General features: G+C 37.0%; 1 protein-coding gene across 3 annotated transcripts in view; it reads right to left on the reverse strand.

Annotated features, from left to right (window-relative positions):
* Positions 1-4,592: 4,592 nt before the first annotated feature.
* The window catches only part of PPP1R21 (protein phosphatase 1 regulatory subunit 21), a 34,267-nt gene continuing 23,153 nt past the window's right edge, over positions 4,593-15,706 (reverse strand). For all 3 annotated transcript variants that reach the window (XM_050894333.1, XM_050894334.1, XM_050894335.1), the window contains exons 17-22: positions 14,302-14,535; positions 12,776-12,811; positions 11,448-11,564; positions 9,812-9,910; positions 7,633-7,761; positions 4,593-5,805 (exon numbers count right to left, since the gene is read on the reverse strand). In XM_050894333.1, the coding sequence (XP_050750290.1) occupies positions 5,776-5,805; positions 7,633-7,761; positions 9,812-9,910; positions 11,448-11,564; positions 12,776-12,811; positions 14,302-14,535 (645 nt within the window). In that variant the 3' untranslated portion in view covers positions 4,593-5,775. The remainder of the gene's footprint in view (positions 5,806-7,632; positions 7,762-9,811; positions 9,911-11,447; positions 11,565-12,775; positions 12,812-14,301; positions 14,536-15,706) is intronic.

The raw sequence follows: 15,706 nt of genomic DNA on the forward strand, positions 1-15,706 counted from the left end.
TTTACTGTTTATGACTATTTTGTCAAAAGTGAAACCTCTTAGTTCATATCTCGCTAGAACCAAATATTCTTAATTGGAGACAGAGGAGCACTCGTTTCTAGATTTACTTTAACTATTTGCTCTACTACTTTGCCTTTTATTTTAGCAACACATTTCTGCAAAAGTCCATCTTAACTGAGAATTCAAACCAAAATGCAAAAGTAAGAATTCTTCTCTCCCTCCCATTTAATAAATTCATTTTTCACTTAGTACTATTGCTATTAAAAAAATAGTGAATGTACTAAACTTGTGAGGTTTAGTACTGTATATTCACTACATATAAATTGGTTATAGAAATTTAGCATACTCGTGTTCTTTTTGTGAGAGATTGAGTGCTTGTTGGCTTCAAATACTCTTGACCTCCTGGGCTAGGTCGATAATATAAGAGAAACTTGTTATCATCTACTTGTTTGGACTGAAAATAAGCCAGACTTTCCAGATGTCAAAAGAAACTTTTGGTAAAATTGATTCCCCCCCCCCCAAGGCAAATTTTTGCTGTATCCAACATTGCATACGCTATATGCAGTTTGAAAGTCACTATGTAGAAAGCATATTAGGGGTGCAGCACCAATTCCAGTATTACAGCTGTTCCTTATGCCAAAGGCTGCAGTTAATGAAACTGCACTGAAGTTCTCAGTTCAGACTTTTTCAAGCTCATAACTTCATTAAAATAATCTTTCCTGAATAAAGCACAAATTGAAGCCTTCTAAGTCCGAGAGGAATGAAACTTGAAGCTTTAGTGGGAGGGCGACAAGGATGAAGACTCTTTTTGTAGTAGAAAGGGGGGGGGGGTGGAGATTTAAGGTCCCCCCGTACTCATTTCAGAAGCAATAAACTTTATACAGAGCAAGTTTGCAAGAAGCTACGTGCCACCACAGATTAGCTTCCAAGTCAATTCATAGAAGAATCCATAGTGCTTAAAGTGACTGGAAATTACCTGGACTCTCTAATTTTGTGGTTTTAACTCTTCTCAGGACCAAGCTGTGTTGTTTATGGGAGACCATAAATACAGTTTTGACACCAGGCCTGGATTTCAGAGGCTACTTCATTAGTTAAGACCTCATCAGTTTATAAGTTTTGGACTTACAGGGGGAACTAGAATTAAAACTGGTACCAATAAAGTATGATTTCTACTGTTATCACTGCAATTTCACATATAAAAACTTCAAAACTAAAATTCTTCTAGGGCTGTTAGCATGGTAGCTTGCCATGCAAATTAAGCCCAACAAGAATCATACGCTTCTTATTTTGCGGCTCAGCTGCATAACCTCAGTATTGCAGCGATGCAAGTATTTGCACTCGAAGCTTCTGTAAGAAGCTGAGTGATTCTGAATTAGCATTGACATGTCTGAAGCTGCCTACACACACAGCAGAGGCAGACAATGAGAACTGCCCCCAGGCAAGTTTCCATGTGGCAGATTTCATAGCCCCAATCAGGCCTTGGTTTATAAAGGTCCCCAAAAGCTCTTCTCTGTCCTCATCTGTAACCAAGCTAGCAGTTCTGCAGACACAATTATAGTTAAAGCAAGTTTCTAACTCTCTGATTAAAAGAAATATTCAGGAATTAGGGCAAACATGGCCTCTTCTAAACAAACATGGTTTTAATTCACTGCTGAGTAATACTGCAAGTAGTAACAGAAGCAGAAAATGCAGAATAAGACAGAACAAGCATTCTTAATAAAGCAGCATCTAGCCTTTGTGGGAGGAAGTAATCAGACCTCTGGTAGCAATTACAATTTTTTACTGCACTAAGCTTTATTTTTATTATGACCCTGCTGTTGCTAAGATAGTGCTCTCAAATTACCTTACATACATACTGTATTAAAGAACAACAGGTTTGCCCACTTTACAGGGCCAGATGGTTCTCCAAAGTTTAATATATTGTTGAATTTATATAAAAAAAGCATTCACATTGCTCAACCAAGCCAGTAGATAACTTCTCTAGTCTCATCATAGGTGATATGTGGATAAAAAGTTTATTTCCTTTCCTGTCTGCAACTGATGCCTTGGATGTCTGAGCAATTCTGTTCTTTGGAGTGGTAGTCAGCACTATTGAAGACTGACAGGCCCCTGCTGTGCCCAAAGTCAGCATCAAGGAAACGTGCTGGGCCAGAGACCTTTCCCCACCAAAAATTCAACTCATCTGTCAGTGCAGGAAGGTAGAGTAGAAAGAGCAACAGGATTACAAGTACAAATTACAAATGAAGCTAGCTTGGTAAAAAGGGAAAATACCCTGTATAAATAGCCAATGCATTTCAACAAAGATGGGAAAGCAAAGTGTTTCAGTCTTGATACTGATGCTGCTTGGAGTGCTACCAGATTCACAACTAGTGTGAAGATCCTGGCACCAATATTATTGAAATGTTAAGCTGGTTAAGAATGAATCTGAAGGAATTAGCAAAAGACATTACAAACACCACCATTTTTAAATCAACACTTAAGATGATCAGTATTTAAATCACAGATTTATAGTTACATATGTAACAATTTAAAATAATTGCATCTATTTAAACAGCAATGCAATAACACCCTTGCACAGCTTATGACGATGTCAGCCTAAGACTCCTGTTTTAGAAGTTAATCTTTCAGGCAGGGAAACCTCTGACCTGTAAGAGCTTAAGGCTTTTTAAAATAGCCAATGTATTTGGTGCTTCTTGGGTACTTTCAAAACTCATGAAGCAGTAGTTCTTAAAAGGGCAATCTTGAACTTAAATTCATTCTTTGTAATAGCAAATATTTATTTTGAACACACAGAATAGTTACTGGGGATGTATTTTCAGAAATCCAGGATAGCTAAACATTTTGAAATCTTTGAAAGTGTTAGTATAGGTTTAAAACAAAGTTCAGAAAGAATTTTTGAAGATCCAGTTACTAAACGCAATAATAGGAAATAGTGCAATTCAGGAAAACCTGAATTGGTCACTTATTCATGGGTATGAGAGATTATTCACCAGGTGCCCAAAACTATTGAGAAATGAATTAAGCACTCTAAAAATGCTTTAAAAACTTGTGTTACAATGAACTGTCCATTAAAAAAATTAACTAGCATGAGGATTTTTCTTTAACCCTGGTTTTACACTGTATTGTTCTAAAGATTTTCCTACCTTACAACAGTTTGTCATTAGTTTCCTGATTAATCAACTAGGAAGTCAAGCATTCACACTGTAATTTTTTGAACATTAATTCCAGTATTGGTACAATTTCTTTGCCCAAATTTTGGGCATTCCATAATAATCTGCACAGACCATTTCATATAGACAAAGTAGTTCGAATTCATATTTCTGGAAAACTTTGTCTCAAAGATGAATTCTTCACTGCAATGTTGAAGACAGCCTTCAGCTTTTTAATAGCATAGCATTGTTCAGTAACAATTTAGATATTTAAGAGCATTTGAGATATTCAGAAACTGATTCAGAACGACCTGGTTAGCAGATAAGCACAAGCTAGTTGGGTATTTCCACTTGTTCCAGTTTCTAATCCCACTGGGTTACATGTAATATACTATGCCCCTTCACAGCATTACAATAACAGTATCCAAAACACCATTTTAAATTTTTTTCCAAGATTCTATTTTTGTGTATTGATAGTTTACGATTGTCTGGAACTTACTTGAAAACATGTCCTTGAAAAACTGAAGGCAGCTGCTGATTGTTGAGGGGGACACCCAAATACATTTCCAAATAGATACTGCAAGGAAAAAATGTTGATAAACTAACATACATTGGAATTGTACCTAAATGCCTATACATTTTATATTAATTCCAGTTTTGATGTTGGGGGTATACTCTGTTGTAAAAATAGTTTGAGATAAGATACGTTTAACTTCTTTATGCACATTTTCTAAACACTCAATCTTTAAAACATTTTTACTTAGGTCTGTCAAAAATGGCATCAGCAAAACCTTTTTCTGAATGCAGCCACCTATGAGAAGCAGCATCAGTAACAAGTTCAGCAATTTGATTCAGAGAATTAAAATAACTGAATTGGTACCTTCACTGCAAGATGAAAGTCCTCAGAAAAGGCAGCTTCAAAAGAATTGGAAGAAAGCAATTAGCTTCCAACCCTAACTGAAACAGTTGAAGCTGTATCTGCTTCAACAAAATGGTTAGAGAGAAAAGTAAACACTTCCCAACCCTCATTAGCACCACCGTGTAGTTTTTAATTCAAAATGATGCTAGTAAGAAACAATGCAGGCTCTCCCCATCTCCTCTCCCTCCTCTCCAGTTTCATGACCACATCCATTTTGTCATTAAAAGGAAAAACTGTATCAGAACAGTTCCACAGCTGCAATCAATACTGATCAGATGCTTGTTTGCCTTTGAGCAGACAAAAAGGTGAGAAATGCCAGCATGGACTCCGTGTACTTTGCACACTGCAGCATTAGGTACAGAAATGCAGCCTGGCTCAAACAGAAAGAAGCACTATTAAGAGTAACTAAACTGGTCTAATTCGTTAGGCTCACCTCACTGGGAATAGCTGTTAACATCTCACCACAATACCACACTGTGCAACCTGGGTATAACCAGAATTAAGAAAAGTCAAGCTGGTTTCATGTAGTTGATTTTATTATTACATACTAATAATACATATCGACACAGCTGATATCAGAGTAAACCCTTATGGGACACATAAGTGCTATAATGCAAATTATGGAACAGAAGATCAGTGTAAAGTGTGGAGCAGCACAGCAGCTGATTAAAAATAAAAAAAAAAAAAAATCAGTGCTGTGAAAACTTGTGGTACTAGACTTCACTTAAAAAAAATATTAGGAGAGGCCTAAAGTTCACGAACTTCCCAAAACACAGGAAAAGCCATGTGCATCCCCCCAGTGAATCCATCAGGACTTAATTCCATGAAGACTTTTTGCAAATTCAGTGTTTAAATCTTCTACGTATTTCATATTCTTTACTGTAAGAGAGCACAGTAAGCTGATCTATTCTACACACATATTGTTTCACTCTCTTGGGGCAAATTACAATCACAATTTCCTCTAGCTTTAAACAGCTATTTCAACCAATATATACACATATGTGTAAACAAAATGCCTAAGTAAGGGCTTAAAGCAATTTCATACAAGTATCCCAATTCAGCTATTTGTGCTCTTCACTTCAAAATCCAAAGTGCCAAATACAAGCAGCAAGTTTCCACTATTGCAGTCTAAAATAAAATAATGATCCCATTTACTTGGGTGAATTTATAGAAATCATTTAAAGCCACAATTCCAATTAATTCAAAAGGGCTGAGAACAGGAATAATACATTTACAGTAACTGCACAGCTTGCATGGCCAAAAAAAGTCTCAAAACTAATCTTTGAACTGTTATTAACAAGTAAAGGAATGTACACATGTTGACAATTTAATGTATAACTCTAAAATAGACAACTACTGCACTGATCCAAATTTGTTAATGCATAATCATATTTGAAAATATACAAAATCTGAAGTTATTACATGAAATTAAAACCTGGTTTTAAAAAGTGCACAGTAAAAACTGAAGGTAATTACTATATAAATTATCCACAGAGTGTGTATTTCCTGGTTTAGAGCCAACATTAACTTCTGTTTTATCTGTTACAAGTTCTAAATATTTTTAAAGCCATTTACAGCACCAAATCAGTTTTTACTAGACCCAATACCACCCTCTGCTTCCCAGAACAAACAGGAATTGGACAATGAACATTCACTATCTGCATCCTGTGCAGCAGCAGCTTCCGAAGACAGTTGATTAGCTGTAAGCTATCGATTTTTGTTCTTCTTAGAATTTCCCTGCAACAAGAAACAAGTGAACAGAACATATAATTCAGATAAGAAAATCTAGACAGATAACACAAAACCTGATGTCTGACAATTTACGTGTACAGCAAACAAAGAAGTACAGTCAAACTGAAAATAAGCAGTCCATAGGCTTTTAATAATGGAAGCTTGTAACTGCTTGCCCTGAAAATCCCTCTGTCTTTACAGGCATAACAGAGTAAAGTACCAGATATTTCAAATAAGCACAACAGTACCTTACTTCAACTGAAACCTGTGGAAAAAAGACATTTGATTGTCTGAAGACACTCAATTGTATTAACACCACTAATATCGTAAGGGCAGTGATGGCAAGTCAAATCATAATTCACTCTTAAGTGATATTTCAAATATAAACTTTATAGGATAATTGCCTCAAATTAAAATCAATCCCCCACCCTATCATTTTGTTCCAAAATAAGTTTAACTTTAACTTGGTCTATACAGAATATTCCAAGTTTAGAAAAGAATTTGTTCTACAGCTAACCAACTCACATTTGACTTACAACAATTCCACAAAGCAAACGCAGCTTAAAATAAACTTTTGTGCAATGGTTACTTGCTGGCAATTCTGTCTTCCTATTTCCTTAAGATAACATTTGTTTTTAATCTAACCAACAACTCTCTCCAAGTGATAACAGCTTTAACTGCATCATTTTGATTTCAGCCGAATTGCCTTCTACGTTTGGTAACATTTGAAAATCCGTGTCTACTGTTGTGAGATTCTGAAGTACCTACTTACAGACAGAGTACCACATCAAGTCTTAAAAGTATAACAAGTGAAAAATTCCAGAAAACATTTTATAAAAACATGAAGTGCTATGGTCAGTACGCAGCCAAGAGCTTCCCTCTAAAAACACAAGAGCTTATACATCGAAAAGTAATTTCAAAGATTACAATGCCAAGTCAAAACACTCAGACATCTGAAGGAAAACAGTTCTATACATGGGGGGGAAGAATTTACTCTAAAAAATAAAAATCACCATCATGAGACCTTTAATCAAAACATGGATTTTTAATTTTTTTTTTAACCCTTCAGTGAAACCTGCTTCCTCCATGCATTCCACAATTAAGGAGAATAATACTAGTTTATTAGTTTCACAGCCAGACAAGTGAAGGGTAGAGGCCTTCACAACATCTGTTCCTCCCTAGAACCATCAGAATAAGATATATCATGGTTTAATCACTGACTGCTCAGAACAGCAGACTTCTGTATTTTTCATCATTAACATAAAGATAAGTCAAAAACTTGCTTCTGATAAATGGGTAGACTCCTTGCTTGGAAAAGAATTTAAGTGTGCATTTTCAGTTCACAGAAGAATGTAAGTGGCAACTTTTTCATTCCTACATATGAGACACAGACAAGCTAGAACATGGAAATAAAACAGAAAAAGAATAGCTGCCAAGAACAGAGTATGCTGCAGCCCAGAGAGGAGTGCAGAAAGGACACTCCTCCCAATAAGTTAAACACCCAGTATTATTAGCTGGATTTGCAAATAGTTCCATTTTCACCACATACAAACAAAAAAAGGTGCTGATCTTCCATCAGAGGGTACACTTTAAAAGCCTACTTTGAAGCAGTGACATAAAGTGTTTGTTCTTTCCCACACATATGTTTTGCAAGAATTTTTTCTTCACTGAAATGTGCAGGACCAGGTTTGGAGTTTTCTTTCCAACTGGCCGAGAATAAGAACTATAGCTTGTGAATTGGTTTGTTAAAGGGTAGTACTGCAGGAATGCCAAATGCAACCCACAGATCTCCAAACTGCAGCCAGTGACTAATGTCAACACCTGGCAACTTACCTTACTAGTCATCTTCAGTGTATCAATTTCTTCCCTTTGTTTAGTTAAGGTTTCATTCATACTGCAGAGATGGTCACTCATCATACTTAACTGATCCTCGTAACTTCTCTTTGTCGTCATCAATTCATCCTAAGGGGAAAAAAATAACCAGAAGCCTTTGCTCAATATTAGTGACAACTGGCAAAGCAGCCAACTTCTATCTCCACTTAGTAATCTACACTTTTGATGCCGAATGTGTGCAATTAAGCTAAACCATTAAAAAAAATCACTTTATGAAAGAATGTCAATAGCTATTTTTCTTTTACCTGAAGTCTCATGCATGGTCTGTTTCCCTTATTTTTGCTCTGTTTCCTTCATAATTTTTCCCCCCACTTTTTATGGCTTACATAAAAGACTAACAGCTAAATTTTCCAACATTGCTTTCAGCCAAGAAACAAGTAAAGTTTATAGAGTTAGAGCATGGCCTGTACATGAATATACATGGCATACAAAGCTGAAGAAATCAGCAATCCACATGCAGTTGCAGAGCTATGATCTCTCTAGGATGAGAGAGACATGGTGGGACAGTGTGCATGACTAGAACACAGCAATGAAGGGATACAGACACTTTAGGAAGAACAGGATAGAAGGGGAGAAATCATGCTTTACGTGAAGGAGTGGTTTGAAGACAATTAAGATCTCACAGGTACGGATCAGAGAACAACAAGGATGATATGGCAGGCATCTGCTGCAAGCAGATAAAAATCTCTCAGCCCCAGAGCCTGATCCTCATGAGGGATAATAACTACTCTGAAATCTCCTGGAAGGGCAACAAGGTGGAATACAAGCAATTCAGGAGTTCTCTTGACTGTGGTAAAGAACTTCTTGATACCAGTGATCAACAGGCCTAAGAGATGCTCTCTGCCGGACCTGTTACTCACAAGTAAGGAAAAGCTCGTCAGGGATGTGAAAGCCAGTGGTAACCTTGGCTGCAGCAACCATGAGTTAGTGGAATTTAAGATCCTGAGGGAAGCAAGCAAGATGAATAGTAGAATTACAGCAACCCTAGATTTAAGAAGAGTAGATTTTGGCTTTTTCAAGGTCTGCTTAGCAAGATCCCGGGTAAAACGGCCCTGGAAGTTAAAGGGGCCCAGGAAAGCTGAATGAGCAAGGACAGAGCAAAGAACAGTCCAATGCTTAGGAAATGCAGCAATTGTGGCAGAAGGCCAGCATGGCTGTACAGGAAACTCCCGATTCAACAGCTTGATCTGAACTCTCTCTGCTCTGATCAAAGGAGGGGACCAGATTACCTTCAGAGGACCCTTCCAACATAAACAATTCTATGATTCAATATTATGCAGACTAATAAACATACGAATGGTGCGCCTGCTATCTTTTCTTAGGAAGTTTAATATGTAATTGGAGATGAACATCTCGTGCTGAGTTGGATATTGATTGTGGAATTTGTTAAAGGAACAAATCAAGAGAGCACTTTGTGTTTATGAACAATTCTTTTAAGTGTATATCATTATATTCACTGCCTGTATGGAGCATTTTAGGTACTCACCATCTCAGGTGAGCAATAAAGATATGAACTAAATATAAAGAAAACAAAGACATTTATGAACTGAATATTTATATATACTGTATTTTACTATTGGCTCCTCTCTCAGCTGTGTGGAGGGGAGGGACAAAGGGAAAGGACATTCACAGGATGTCTGGCATAGGAGTTTATATCTATTGTTAACAATGGCTTCTTAAAGATTACCCCAAAGTTATTTTTGCTTAATATTAAGCTATCCATCTCAAAAAAAAAAAACCACCCTGGCATTCCTAAGACTTTCAGTCCCAGGTCTAACAAGGATTGAGAATTCAGTGTATCATCTGAAATCAGTCACACAACCACACCTTTTGACATTAAAAAAACCATTTTCATAAAAAGCCTTGACATCAAATGTGCTAACACACAGGCTTGGCTACTATAACCTTTTCCTTGCAAGCATGTTCCACTTACACTTCAAATCACAGGTATAAAGTTGATTATTTAAGTGTCTTCTCTACATACCATTAGAGTTTTTACATCACATAACTAAGGACCTAGTAAAGGTATGACCATGCTCAATGGTTCTAATTTTTCTCCAACTTCCCCTTACACATGATTACAAAATGCATCTATTACATTATATAACATTTTACTTGCCTGTAATCTACTGATGTTTTGACTAGCTAGTTTCAACTCTTCCGTGAGCGATTCCTTGGACTTCTCCGCTAAAGACAGTCTTTTGGCAAGTGCTCGACACTGCCAATCAGAACAGGATAGGGAGGGTAAAAGGGAGGAAAGTTAGTTCCAGAGTATTGCCTTGTGCCATCTTTAACTGATTGCTTTAGATGTTTCCATCTTTCTGTAATCCTTAGATTTCAAGAAACTTAGTCAGAGCTTGTGCACATTTTTAAAAGCAAAGGTAATGTAATAGTTAATATTAATTTTTTGTTTCATTTTACAGAATTACCATATTGCCAATCCTCTAAAGATCATATTTTTCACATAATTACTAGGAAATATTTCATAAGTAAAAAGCAACACAAACAACTCGCTTCATACATTGCTCAAATATCAGAGAAAGATGGTTCCTCCGTACCATGTCATCTACTGTGCTGGTTTTGGCTGGGATGGAGTTAATTTTCTTCACAGTACCTAGTATGGGGCTGTGTTTTGGATTTGTGCTGAAAACAGTGTTGATAATTCAGGGATGTTTTTGTTGTTGCTGAGCAGCGCTTACACAGAGTCAAGGCCTTTTCTACTTCTCACACCACCCCACCAGCGAGTAGGCTGGAGGGGCACAAGAAGCTGGGAGGAGACACAGCCAGGACAGCTGACCCCAACTGACCAAAGGGATATTCCATACCATATGACGTCATGCTCAGCATATACAGCTGGGGGAAGAAGGAGGAAGGGGGGGACGTTTGCAATGATGGCGTTCTGTCTTCCCAAGTAACCATTACGCATGATGGAGCCCTGCTTTCCTGGAGATGGCTGAACACCTGCCTGCTGATGGGAAGTGGTGAATGAATTCCTTGTTTTGCTTTGCTTGCGTGTGCAGCTTTTGCTTTACCTATTAAACTGTCTTTATCTCAACCCCTAAGTTTTCTCACTTTTACTCTTCCAGTTCTCTCCCCCATCCCACCAGGGGGGAGTGAGCGAGCGGCTGTGTGGGGCTTAGCTGCCAGCTGGGATTAAACCACAACATCTACCATTTAAAAAAATATTTAAGAGGATTTGCTCTGTCAGCCTGGAGCTTTGGTATATTCCACATCAGTTAATTACACAAATCGAAATGGCCACTACTTTCAAGAAGAATTACCTCATGATTTGAAATGAAAACAGGAAACCATAGACACAATGAATTGTTTTGTTAATTCTTGAAGTTAAGTATAACTCACGCCTAAGAAACAATTTCTCAGAGGAAAGCTCTTTTCATCACTTCGTGATACACAAATATTTTTGAATGACACCAGCATCACTTTAAGATTAAGTCAAAACTAGCTTGGTAACTAAAGCCAGCTGCTTCAGCTTATATGAACAAACCTATACATGATACACATTATACTTCTTAATACACCCAAGACAAGGCTACCAAAGGATTTGAAAAAAAAACCCCTCGTTCTACAGTATGCATTTTTATGCATACTAGACACATCCAAAAAACATATTCCAGGAACAGATTTTTATGAAACATTATGTTCCATATATTTAAACTGACTGTCATAACACTTGCCTGTGGAAAGTTCAAAAAGGGATTTACTGTTTTCAGTATAGACACTGCCTGCATGCTCACCTCAGCATGAAAGTGTACTGATTTGCTGTCAGCCAGCTGCAGATTAGATGTAAGTTCTGCTATCCTTGCCATATAGTGGTTTTTTATCAGGTCTTCACGAGACTCGACATCTGGAGCCTGGCAATGCAAAAATTTAAGTAGACAGTTATTTATGTTTAGTAGACTGAATACTTGCATCACAACATTGTCCTCTATACCGACTTCTCTTCTTCCCTCCTGAGGCCTGGCTGCTCTACCCAAAAGCATTAAATTCCCCAAACACAAACAGACAAATTACAGCACATCACTCTGCAATTTGTCACTCTGATGGTGACTCTTAAAGTCAGACTTCCTTAAAGGACAAAGAGCTGACCGAAGATGTAAGAAGTTAGCTTGATTTAACATATCAAGTCTCTGATGAAGATGAAAATCCACTGCAGAAGTGGACTACTTTCACCTAAGTAAAAACTTACTGGCTTTTCCCAACAAGGAAGAATTCCTTCACGTAACTAAATTTCAGAAGCTCACAACAGTCAGAACTATTTCTAATGTTGCATGTTCCAGAAGTTTCTTTAGACATTTGAACTTTAAAAAAAAAAAAAAACAACCACAACTCATCAGTTTACTGTAAGTTACAGAGTAACCCACTAGAGGCAGCTTTCACATGACTTGTCATTACCTTCAAGTTCAGCACTATGCAGTAGCTTTTAAGAACTTGTATCAGTTATTATCTGGCCCCCATCCCCTTTTTAATCATACCTTCAGAAGAAAAGGAGTAAAATAAAATACACATCAGTTCCCTGCAGTATCAGAAAAGTGAAAGCACTGAATCTTACTCTACAAAGTTCCTGCTAGGGCAAGCATTACACTATAGCAGTGCTAAATAAAGAGTTAACATTTAGTCTGACAGCTGGTTTAAAGTTTCTTTCGGTGTGATCTCTGGTTTGGGATAGCCTGTACTTAAGTGTTAAACACCAGGCACTACAGCAACTTTTTTGCAGCCTGAGCCCGTCCTCAAGAGTTAAGAATTGAGGCTTGGAATGCAGTTAGGGTTACTGAAGTACAAACAGACCAATGCTTTCCTCAAATTACAGAGGACAGACCTGGACCACAGCTCACACTGCTCCAAACTGCTTACATGAATAAAAGATAACAGTTCACTAAACAGAAGAAGAAAATTAAGAACTACATGGATTTCAGAAACTTGAACATATAGTATATAGACCACATGGGTGAATCATGCCATTATACGACAGTATTCTTGGTAATAAGACCTTTGGAATAAGTTTAACAGAATCAGAATTGAAGTATTTACCAGATGTACTTTGATAACATTTAAAACAGATTACCTTTTCATTATCAGTAGTTATAGTCAACATCCCAACCTAGAACAAGGAAGAAAATACACTTAAGTGAGAACTACAAAAACAGATACCATAGCTACAAGTCATTTCAGCTTCAGTCATAGAAGGACTTAAAATTAAAAAAAAAAACTTGCAAGTTAAAACTAAAATCAAATTTAAGTACTTCCACCTGTAACAAACAAGGGTAATAATATACATGAATGCTTTGAACAAAATTAAAGCTGACACCAACTCTCCAAATATATCCTTTGCCTTACGATGTACACGGGGGGGGGAAAATCAAGAAAAGCAACAAGATGCAGCTAGCTTGTATGATTATGCAACTGCTTGATTACATGGAACTAATTCAGAGGTACGTTAGTACCTCAAAACATTATTTTTCATGTTTAAGAGCAAGGAAAGCCAACTTGGATTTCTTGAGCACCTTCTGAATTCCTTTCTTTCCACTTTGACTAGTAAATTACATTGACAGTTCAGTGTGAAGCACGGACAGAACTCTACCAGAGGGGTGCATGCCAATAACTAGTTTCATGGAAGAATCTTTATAGAGAATCAGAGGGGTTTCTTCTGATCTCAACAGGACCAGATATTTAGGTTTATGGGAAATATTTATACAATATGTTGCTCTGTGTGTTACATTAAGCACTGTGGCTAGAAAAAGCCATTCTCCTCAAACTCCTAACAGACCAAATAGAGGATCAAAAACTTAAGATGCCAGTTTACTTCAAAACTGGGGATTTCAAAACAATCCACTGGTCATTTTTATGCTGGAGCAGGAAAGTGGGGAGTTAAAAAAAAAAAAAAAGAATTCTATTGAGTGCTGAGCTGAGTAGATCGATTATTTCTTACAGATGACATCCCTGTTAATACCACTTCAAAAGTGGTAATTCAGAAGAAAGGCCAGCCCCTTTTAAATACTAGTAATAAACAGGAAAAAGCCATTTACCAACATAGAAGAGCAAGGACAGAATGCATGCCATATGCAAAAGCAATTGTTGAACCCAAGTTGTATGCACCTATGAAGGTTACATTCATAGGAAGGAACAGCTTCTTCAAGTTAAAATTAAGCTACAGTAAACTGACCTGTAATAGGTCTTAACCCGTTTAAAAATACTTATTAGCTACTTCCGTTTGCTTTAACATACCTAGAGATGAAAAAAGTATTGGAAACTCAGAGCCAACCTGAGATAGATACTACTTGCAAGGCTTCCTAACTACAGAGTCAGAAAAATCCAGAAGTTAAGCACCTATTATTTCCCCCTCCGTCATACAAATACAGAACTACAAAAATATCTCCATGATAAAGACAGTTTAGTGATACTAAAGTTTCAAAATCCAAGAAGCTCCAAACTGCAGAAAGTATGAGCAAGCAGCTTTGCAAATACAAGGAGCCCAAGTGTGAATGCATTTCAACATAGTCAAAAAGCTTTCATTATTAGTGTTCCACTGATCAAACAGTACTACTACTAAAGAAAGTGGGCTTTTCTCTATTGAAGGAAAAGGTCACTTACCAGACTAGTACTCTTAATAGGTTCCCTCAGACTCTTTTCTGTGGTTTCCTTCTTTTGTTCAGCTACATTTGGCAAAACAGAACGCTCTTGTATAGTTTCAGTTAAATGTCCACTAAGAGAGTTCTTCAGTTTTTGGTTTTCTTTCTCTAGCTTTATTTTAGCTAGCTGGGCCTCCAACATCCAGTGTTCTTTCTCTTGCTCAAGCTTTGCAATTTTCTCCAAACTCTGCTGGACCTTTAGGAGGGAAAGTTTACAGTGCAGGTTATTGAACACAAGGGGAAAAAAGCCACACACAAGAAACGTCTGAAGACAGTATTGTTTTAAACCATTACATAAGTGAGCTAATGAATAATGCAGCAGGTAAACAACTACTGATTCGAGCCGTATGCTTAACTGTGGTCATGTGTCAAAAATGACCATGTTATTTAATTAGTCTGAAACATGCATCACAAAGTTACAGCTCATAGAACTGGCAACATCATATTAGGTGAAAAATCAAAGCAGGGAAGAATTTTATGAAAACTTGAGAGATGTGTGCCTGGCACTAACATTGTCTTGTTCTATGCTAGAAAGACAAACAATCTCTCCCCTCCCAGCTGCCCCACCTCACACAAACAGAAGAACCCACTTGTCCAGATAAGAAATCAACTATGGAACAGTACACATAATATCACTCCACACATTTCTGTTGAAATTCATCTCATCCCTTCTAATACACTTTGAATATTGGCCACTACAAAAAAAAAAACCAAAACCACTGAAGTCTTTCTTCTGTAAAAGTTCAATGACAGTGACTCAAGCACAGTCTGAGCATTCAAGCTAATAAAGCAGTTTTAGTATTAATCAGTCTCATTCATATGAGATGGTCAAACTGTGTAGGCCTTTTAAATACCATTTAACCTCCCTCTACCTCACCTTCCAGAAAAAAAAAAAATATATACATACGCACTGCAAGAATGACAAACTGCAATCTATTAATAGAGTCTAACTGAAAAGAAAAATCATTGCTCTTAACCAGTGCTAATAAATCCTGCATAGTCCAAAAAAGCACTCAAAACAGTATGTAACATTATAAATGAATACTTCAGTATGCCTTATTCTTGTCTTTATTTTCCATTTATCTGAATTAAAGATTGCCTGACTTCTTGTATTTATAAATGAAGACATCAGTGGCATAATCCTGTCTCTTATAGCTACCTGTACATTCTGCAGCTACAGGAGAACAAGTCTTGGATAACCCAGCCTGACAGGGATAAGTTTTACTTTCAGAACTCTACAAGTAAGACATCTACAGTCTAATTTTAAGCTTCAGTATCTGCATACATATGTACAAATGACCACACGCATAAATGTGGAGACTTTGATACTACTTCACCTTTATATGATAGTGTATTTTATATGTTAG

This window comes from Gymnogyps californianus, chromosome 3, assembly GCF_018139145.2.
Source record: "Gymnogyps californianus isolate 813 chromosome 3, ASM1813914v2, whole genome shotgun sequence".
NCBI lineage: Eukaryota > Metazoa > Chordata > Aves > Accipitriformes > Cathartidae > Gymnogyps > Gymnogyps californianus.